The sequence below is a fragment of the Penaeus vannamei genome, chromosome 10 (assembly GCF_042767895.1).
Source record: "Penaeus vannamei isolate JL-2024 chromosome 10, ASM4276789v1, whole genome shotgun sequence".
In the NCBI taxonomy this organism is placed as follows: Eukaryota; Metazoa; Arthropoda; class Malacostraca; order Decapoda; family Penaeidae; genus Penaeus; species Penaeus vannamei.
Genome location: NC_091558.1, coordinates 45610806 through 45620805, shown reverse-complemented (window position 1 = coordinate 45620805; position 10000 = coordinate 45610806). Strand labels below are relative to the sequence as shown.

Genomic DNA, 10000 nt, shown 5'->3' with positions numbered 1-10000 from the left:
TGTCACATTTGTATTCCTATAATGCCACACAAGACACTCATTCAATTCAAAAAATGAAATTATACGAAAATAAAACCACAACTTGCTTCCATACATCTTAAGGAAAGAAAAAGCACTCAAAATTGTTATTTATATTACTACATCTCCTTGCACGAACACTTGACATATATTTGTCACAGAAAAATCTTATGCCCCCTGTACAAAACTTAGATTTTATATGGTTCTAATTGCATAAAGTCAAGAAATATTCAATGTTCCTTTTTACTGAAGTACTATATTACCAAAAACATGCAGCTGATATTCACAATGTATAAAAATTCATGTCTCGTTCTAGTCATCTTATACCCTTGTGCGAACTGCTTATCTAGGCTATTCCAATATCACTTATGGAGAGTAGTTCCATCTGGGTTGAACCCTCAATATATATTTTGCCAAATCACAATATTGCTCACCACTGCCGTCTTTAAATATTTCAATCTGCGTAAATGTTGACAGGAATTTTATATACAGTTACTTTATACTTGTGCTTTTACAAAGGATGAAACCACTGGAATGTTACATAAAAATTCCCAATTAGGCTTCAAGTAAATGGGTGTAGACAAAATGTAAATTTACCTATGTCATCTCTCTCACACCTGCAATAGTTTACTGCTAGTCTTCTAACTAGTCTTAGAATGCCAAAAGGCACTACTGTACATGAACTTAAGCATCAACCAATATTCTTCTTTTTTCTGTTCTCCAATAAAATGTATCAAGCAAAGTTCCTAAGGTGCACACCCCACCACATACAATTCACAGTTTTCTGGAGGTGTTCCAGACTGATTCTATGGGCATTGCTTTTTTGGGATAGGTTAGACACAAGCCTTTCTCAAAGCAGTTAGGATGTTATACCCCTTTGTTCTATTCAGTTTCGAGACACAATGAAAGTATACATGCAAAATTGTCCTTAGAAGTTGTATTGATAAACTCTCTGCAGAAGGTATCAAATAGATGGGGAAGCCAGTCGGCTCTAAGTGTTGCAGTGGGAAGTGCTGACTCTCCACTCGCGTGAGAAGCAGCACCACTCTCCAGACCCCTGCCCTTAGGCTGGCAGCTGAAGCTTCTTTCCCTGTAACACTGTGAAGAAACAAAATAATTATTCATCAAAACATAATCGCAGCAACATTAACTAGCCACATTGAGTTCTTGTGAAAACTAGATTTCCTCACACAGTGAACTGTTTTTCTTATAAAGAACATTATAGTCTCAAAAAGTCACAATGTCAACTTCAGAATTAGAGAACATGGTAAAAACTCATTGGCTCAAATAATCATTACAACAAACATATATCCCACAGACCCTTTACCATTTCCATTCTTTAGAATCAGATATTCCATCTTTCTCAAAGATTCAATGCAATACCTAAACTGAATATAATAACATCTCATTTTTAAACAACTAAGGCAGTAGCTTCTTGCTAGTTTCAAGACTATCTCTAGTAAACTGTATATCATATGAAAGCATTACCTTTTGTAATGTAAAGGTAGAAGAAATCACAGTAGAGGACCGTCTGCACAACACCAGCAACAATGGCAATCAAGTCATAGAATCCTTCCGCGTAATAACGGTAGACCTGGAATATCAGAGAGAACAACAGTCATACAGATACTAAAATAAATAATATATATATATCTATATATAACAGTCAATGAATCATATATCTATATATAACAGTGAATGAATCTTCTTGAAGGTCTAAAGGACATGAAAAGACACATCATTTAATCTTCAACCACACATTATCACACCAACTGCTGAATCTGGTATATCATCTCACCCAATTGAAGATGTACAGAGCACGGTATGAGCCCAATGCAAACAGGTAATGAGAGGTGATGCTCTCAGCTTCACCAGTCTTTGACACCATGAACAGCTGTGGAAGAATAGCTACAGCCTCAAGGTAGATGCTGAAAGTCCACAGGACCTGAAAAAAATACAAATGTTGAGTGTAAACGGACAAATCATTTATCTCCATAGATCTAAATTTATTAATTACTGACACAAGCATGCTGGCACAAATGCATACCAAATTGAGATTGGTGTATAGACCCTCTAAAAAATTAGGACAAAATCACTAACTGAAGAGTTCCCTGCTCCCCACACCTAGGCACAGACCAATTTAATTTTCCTCTTCTAGTATGGGTGGCTATCATTTTCTTTCCTTTCATATCACATGGTTCAATACTCTCTTCTGAATGGGTACATATACACACAAACTAGTTACATTAATAATAACTTCCCTCTTATAACTAGTTCACTGGACCATATCTATGACTAAAATCTTGCCTATACATTCTTCAATTTACACCAATACAGCCTAAATACCTTGCTTAAATTTAAATAAATTTGAGTACATTCACTCATTCACGGGTGTCCCACATATGGGAGACCCGAAAAAAATGAACATTGTCGGGTGTCCCGCCAGTTTGATGCTGTATCGGGGCTCGCGCTCCGACGCAGCAGCGGGCCGCGGCGGGCGGGCAGGCAGACTTCGGGGAAGCTCCACCCACCGATTTTGTAGCCGCCCGGCTTCAAAATATACCGGCGTTAATGGGTTAAGTGCATTGACAGCACAATCATAAAGCTCTGTTCTTTGAACTACCTCTCCATTATAAGCAATATAAATAAATGAAGAGACCAAATTCATAAAAATATACTTCAATGTAAAATACAGCCCTCTAGACCAAACGTATTTTTTTCATTATTCTCATTTCCACATGGATTGTTCTTACACTGAAAATTTACAAACCAGTTAAGTTCACTTACACTCCTTTTAACTTCAAAAATGGAAAAATAATTATACTTGATAATCAATCCTGTTTAATAAACAATCATGTCTGATAACTGATCATACAAAGTCCCTTGGTACCGTTTTCAGATGCAAGAGATAAAACCTGGAGGTTTGCATGTTCCCAGTGCAGCAAGGTGACCAAGGAAATGGACTGTTGTGTACCAACAAAGACAAAATCTATAGAAAGACTTACCTCCAGAGGAGCATAATCATGATTGATGAGGAGAGACAGGATTACTGTGGGAACGAGCAGGAACTCAATGCGGAAGGTGTCGTGGTTGTGATCATAGGTGGCCTTGAAGCGTACATACATCAGATACAGCGTTGCAAATGAGGTAGCCAAGAAGATTACCTGTAATGTACAATCAAATTTCAGTTGCCTTCTTACAGATATTAACACAGTGGTGATAGGTTTTTCTTGCATTGAACCAAACCATACAAACAGGTGTGCATGCAGTCAACCAATCAAGGGGAGAATTAGAATTGTGTAATACATGGCTACTCTATGTGCATCTGGCTGCAGGATACAAGTTTTTCTGGTAACTGAGTCTAAAACAAAGCTTTAACCCTACTCTTGAGGGGCTTTAGCTCCTGACCAGCTGCGCCTTGAGCCAAACAACTGTTTAGTGCACACAACTTGCAGAGGTTAACTGCCACCCAGCCATTGGGCTGAGTTCGTTATGGCAAGAATGAATGCAGCCAACATGTGGCCAAATAAAATTTTATTATTATCCATTACCTACCTAACTATATTTTCTTTTAATTTAAGTCAACTTATAAATATAATATTTAGTGCCCTCCTGCTATCAATTACAACTTTATGAATTAGAACTAAATATACATTCCCCCCCCCCCATTATAGCAATATCCTTTTCTTACATAAGCTATAATTTTGCTGTTAAATAAATCCAAATCAATTGACTAGTATCAAGAAAAAAAATTCCTTGAAATTATTAATGACTGCTTATTCTACAGAATACACAACAGAGGTATGCCTAGTAAGCTAATAAAGAAATAGTTCTTACAAAATTATATATCACTATGGAAAAACAATAGGTCCATTGTTTTGTGGCTACTTACCTTCATAGACGAATTATAGAGTGAGATGTAATTGGTAAACAGATCCAAGTAGCGTGTAGTGTAGGTCAAAGTGAAAAGCAGCTGTGATTTGCCAGATATACCTGAAATGGTTGAAAATAATTTTTATAATCTGCTCTGCAACAAAACAAGTCATTCATGCATTTTCCTTATTTGCTGTCACAAAACTTATTTACTCAAACTACCTTAGTAATTATCACTGCCAGCTTTATTTAAAATCATCTTTATTTTACATATTTTTTACACAGAAAAACTGAAATGCAACTGCAGCTGAAAAATACTTCTACGAGCAAGAAATCTCTAACTACTTGAAGAAAGTAACTGCTCCTACAGTAGATGTGCTGAAACCAAAATTTCTGACCAGCCTTTAAAGGTTAGGGACAAGATATTTGATTTTCAAAAAAAAAAAAAAAAAAAAAAAAAAAAAAAAAAAAAAAAAATCCTATTTTGCTATTATCATTATCATCATCCTAATATTCATCAACAACCCTCTCATAATTGTTTTGACCATTACAATTTTTTAGTTTCTCTAGCTCTGTGCACTACACAGTCATGAACTTTTATAGATCCGTCAAAACTCCAGCTACAACCTTCCAGTTGGACTAAATCCAAGTGTTTCATTGTTTTACTAAATAACAATAATGGGCTTTTACAGATCTAAGGGTAAGAGGTAGAAAAAAGATTCCTGGCGCTTCCACCCATTAGCTCATGCAGGAAAAGGAAGATAAGGGCCACCTTCCCTCCTGCATGCATACTGTCATAGTCAATTGTAGCTACATTTCTTGCTCACTAAGCAAAGAAGTCTAACCTTGCTGAAACTGCACTCTGGCCACGAGAAAGGTTTCAGTCTGCTCTTAGCAATGATGTCAAAGATCCAAGACCCAGCAGGTCAAGAAATGGTGGGGTTAGATTAATTATGATTTCCATTAAAGGGCTGTGCTCTCAAGAAATACCTTATGGGGTCCTATGGACAGAGAGCGGATAGGACCTAAACCCACACTTATGCTGGGTTTTAGGGCCTGGCATGCCAATAAAATCTAGAGAAACAAGTGTAAGAACGAAATGAAATTACTATGTATATATCATCCTTCTCCTGGGAAAAAGGTCAACACTGAAATTAAGAAAATGTTAACTGAATTATGATGATAATTGATCACACTAATTTGGAAAGAAAACAGCAGACAACACAATGGAAAAATTGAACTGGATTCCATAGACCATAAGACTAGCTGGATTGGGATGAGCAGAAAGGACAGGGTAGGGAACATGATGCGAGCTTCACCAACCAACAGGCTCAAGGGATAAGGATATTACGCATTGATAATGCCAATAATCTTGGAGACAAGCTTGGGAATTCAAGGTTTTGAGTAGAGGGTAATTGTTACTAGGAATGATACACCCTCCCAGAGACTAAGTAAAAAATCATTTATGGTTTTCTGCAAGATATCCAATGATTTCAACGTTTCTTGTTGTTGTTTGTGTGAATAAATCATTTAGGAGATCTGAGTACTATTTCTCCATTGACAATCTAGATTTGATAGTCCCCATAGCAGGGGAGGGCATGAAATATATCAAGAAAATTATCAGGTAAAAAAAAAACAGAAAAATAAAAAGAAAGGAGAACATAAATGAATAAAACCAGCATAAAAACTCTTGAAACAGCTCTGCAGACATGCTTACCATCTTTGAAGTTTTAAGGACTGAAGTGCCAAAATTCAAAAAGTCTATGGGAAACCAACCCGTCTTTCAATAAAATCTACAGGAATTCACACCATCGAAACCCAAAAAATGTCCTGCCCGATAAACCAACCTAACTTAACAATCTAAGTTTCCTTGACTAGGTATGCCCTACAGGCCTGCCCAAGGGGAGGGTTGATAGGTGGCTCTAACACCTAACATCCCCGGGAAACATTCTCTTCACTTTAATATGTACAGTAAGATAGAGCTCTGTCCATACCATAAAATATCGACCAAATATCTTTATATCTGGAAACACTATACTTTCCTTTGTTTCTTTCTACTGTCTGGCTTGCCATGGCCATAGTTGTACAAGTTTGTTTATTGTTTTTACACATAGATGGCTCGACAAGTGCTTAGTCACTGTGTAGTGAGTTATTAGTCCTTATCTCACCTGTCAACCCTTACCCATGAATATTGAAAAGCTTCTTTAGTATTATTTTATTCTCTTTACTGTTATTAATAATTTAAGAACAATTTGATAATCATAATATCAATAAGAATAAAAACAGTATCAATATGAATTGTGTTAGAAGTGAAAACACATTTCCTTGCCATTTCAAGAAATGGGTAAGTCAGAGGTGATCATTAGGACTCCTTGGTGGATGAGCGCATGTGCAGCCATCTGTATGAAACAAAATTCACAAAAAGCTACAAGGGACAGTATATAAATCTAGGGTGGTTGGGATAATAACCCAGAATTGATGCAACACTGAAAACTAAACATTTCTCACCGGCTTCCTGTCATGGAACGGCAGCTATGGGCCTGTCAAACCTGGCACTACGAAAACACACATGCGCAGAACATTATTGTAAAGAACTGTACAGGTGAATTCTAAAACAGGCTAAGGAAGTATAACAACATGAATACTTCATATATCTCAGTAATGAGTTAGGCAGTCAGTGTTGTTTTTCCTTACAAGGTAAACCATAAGGATCAACCACAATGAAATTTTGCTTGACACCTGAAGTTTGAGAACACTGAAGCTAATGTATTCTTCATATACATATATCAAAGGGTAATTGTTTACAAAGTGACTGCACCCCTCAGAGACGAAGTCCGTATTACTCCAGCCACTCCAGGGAATCCACTTAACATAACTGTTTGAACCAAACCTTTCTTATCCCCGAGATATCACTCCCACATCTGTACCCGTTCGCCGTAAAACCTGCACAAATTTGGCTAATGAAACTACTGACGTGCCCACCATCTTCGAAATTCTAAGGACTGATACACCAAATTTCAGGAATCCAATTCATCTGTTGGTAAAATCTTACCAATATCCAAACCCCCCCAAAAAACGTCCTGGCCAATAAACCCAACCTGACCCAAGAATCTAAACTGCCGTGACTAAGGGTGCAGGGTTGATAGAGAGCCTGCTCCCTAACACCCCCCAAGAAACATTCTCTTCACCTCAATATGTGCATTCACTCCATAAAATACTAAACCAAATACCTTTACATTTAGAAACATCACATTTTTGTTCACTTCTTTCTACTTTCTGGATTGCTTCATTTTTATTCACTTTTTTCCAGCATCTAGGTCACTTGATGGACTCAGATAGCAAACTGGGAAGATTAATAAAACCTATTTCTTCTTTGTTGCCACTGTATAGTATTAACCCATTTATAATGGGTGTCCCACATATGGGACACCCGTAAAAAGAAAAAATTGCCAGGCATCCCGCCAGTGTGATGCTGTATGAGGGCTCGTGCTCCGACTCTGTGGCGCCAATTTTGTAGTCGCCGGAAAATTTTATTTTCGGCTTCAAAATATACCAGCGTTAGTGGGTTAAGAATAACCCAGATCATGCAACTCTGAAAAAACATTTCTCACACGCTTTCCTTTCAGCAATGCAGTTAGATTAAGAATGAATAAATATAATGAAAAAAATAAAAATAAAAAATAAAATACCAACAACAGATAGAAGACAGATAATAATGAATAAAAATATAATGAGGAAAAGAGAGGTATAAAGAAATATGATAAAATAATGGATAACAAAATTACTAAGTGTTTCCAGGTTGCTTGATACTGATCCACAAAATATGTGACCTATTTAGAAAATGCACTTCAAGAAAATGGATTAACAAAAAGCGACATAAGGAGAAAACGAACTTATAGAAAATGTAGACAAACAAAGAAATCTTGCTGCGTGAGGGTGCTGTGGACTTGGTCTGTGAGCTGTGATGTACAATGGACATTTTCTTCATTTACCAGTAAAGATGAGGCCGCTGCAGCATAAACTATGTTGTACCTTACTCTATTTCTTACGCTAAAAGATGACAGAGTCCAACTCCCTCTAACTCCGTATGTCCCCCTTGGTAACTTATACCCAAATCAGTTGTGATGCGGTAAGAACAAACTTCGACAGGACACCAGCATGATGTGTCTTATTTGAAATGTATATTTCCTGCGGATGGTTGGTGTCGAGTTCAGGAGTTTTTGTGGCAGCTGCACAGAGTTGGCATTCCGTTTTTATGCTTTATAATTTAATTTGAATGATGATAATGATTTAGTACTATGACAAATAGCACAATAATGATTGGCTGATATGGCCATCATATATTTCTCTTATGTAACAGCTTATATTAAAAAAATAATTTCTTAATATTCAAAATTTTTTAACAGATATTGATATAGCTGTCATGTGATTATGCTATCTTGCATGTTCTCATGAAAGGAATATTAGTTAGGCAATTGTTTACAAGTGACTTTAAGGCTGGCACTTATTTCTATATATCTAGTTGTGCATTTTGCGCATTGTAAACTTCATATACTTATGAGTTACCTCTGATTTAGCGTGTCTCTGACAGAGCCTCAGGTGATTTCATACTGATAATCATTACATGAATAACAAATGTAGATCAGTAAAAGCATATTCATTCTAATTCACAGTCCAAGCCTGAGGAGCATTCATGCGGCCAGGCAAGATCCCCAGACACTCTTGACCAACTGTACGTCCCCAATTAAGTCTGTTGCCATCAGATTTTCTCAAACTAAACACTGTCAATATATGTAAACGTATACCTATCAACGTATTATAAAAAATCCTCAGTTCTGAAAACCTAAGGTGACTGACAAACCCCAATCAATTCCCTCAGAACGATTCCTGGCACGAGAACACATGGACCTCGCAGAACATAAATTTGTCTTTTAGCTCCCTCGACACACACGCTCTGGCCTTCTCTACCTCGAAGACAAACCTCAAAATCAAACATCAAATGCATCAAAAGAGGTGGTTTTCAACATCCTTTCCAAACAGTGAACCTGACCAGAAGGAAACGAACTTTACGTCACCCTCTCGACTTTGCAAAATATTGAGACGTGTTCAAGTTCCATTCAGACAAGACTCAAGAATTGGCCTTCCTTCGTTTCCCAAATTGGCCTGAACCTTTTTTTTTCCCGTGTTCTAACGCAGGTCACAGAACACATGCTTGACTCCTGCCTTCTGGGTCGTGAATGAACAAAGCAAAAAAAATAATCGTGATAAAACGGGGAATTAAGGGTACAGGGAGATGGCTGACACTTTTTTCATTACTGGTCTCCAACGGGCGAGAGTTCAGAGTGCGCCCTGGGATGATAGTCGTCGCCGTTCGACGTTCACGGAGGGAAATATTTCCCTTCGAGAAACGGAACATGAAAACGTCACCTGGTCGGGTCATCAACGCCTCTTGGTAAACAGACCGGGTTCCCTCTCGTCTTTCCCGTCTCTCGGGGCGACCTGCAGCCTCTAAGCCACGTACCTGCACATGATCGACTGGTCCAGATCTTCAGCAGCAAGATAATAATAGCCAGTAAGTGGGAGATATCCCCTGCGAGCCTGAAAATGTTCATTTCGTCTCCGTCTCACGCGCTGTCTCTCACGGCAAGTGACGTGGCTCCTCGCGCTGCCTCTCTCCGCCGCCAACAGATGGCAGCACGCGCGGCGGCTCGCTCCGCTTTTACAACTGTCACTTTCGCGATATTTGGGGGAAATTATTTTCGAGGGGTTATTTTGGGAGGGGGGAGAGGGTTTTGGGATGGGGAAAGTGGGGCGTTTCAGGAAAATTAGGAGTATTATGATGAGTACTGTGGGGTGTGTGTTTTACTGAGGATTCAGAAGGGAAAAAAGATGTCGTTGAATGTCATGCTCATTGGATACATTGTTGTTACACTAGCCCCTATCTATGATTTAATAACTTTAATCATATCTGTGAAAAAACTAGCTTTACAGTAAGATATGCCTGAAATCATAGAAATTTGTCTGGCCCTTGGTCTCGCGAATCGGAGTGCTCCAGCTGTCTCGTAGGCGGCGGGTGAACTTCATCGCCATCCGAGCAATAATAAATAAG

General features: G+C 38.1%; 1 protein-coding gene across 1 annotated transcript in view; it reads right to left on the bottom strand.

The window, feature by feature from the left end:
- KdelR (ER lumen protein-retaining receptor) overlaps nt 1-9621 on the bottom strand; it is a 10274-nt gene extending 653 nt beyond the window's left edge. Inside the window, exons 1-6 of the mRNA XM_027352665.2 lie at nt 9413-9621; nt 3911-4011; nt 3024-3182; nt 1817-1963; nt 1507-1612; nt 1-1116 (exon numbers count right to left, since the gene is read on the bottom strand). The exon at nt 1-1116 is cut by the window's left edge and continues 653 nt beyond it. Coding sequence (XP_027208466.1) covers nt 1082-1116; nt 1507-1612; nt 1817-1963; nt 3024-3182; nt 3911-4011; nt 9413-9503 — 639 coding nt within the window. The 5' untranslated portion in view covers nt 9504-9621 and the 3' untranslated portion in view covers nt 1-1081. The remainder of the gene's footprint in view (nt 1117-1506; nt 1613-1816; nt 1964-3023; nt 3183-3910; nt 4012-9412) is intronic.
- Nucleotides 9622-10000: the final 379 nt, after the last annotated feature.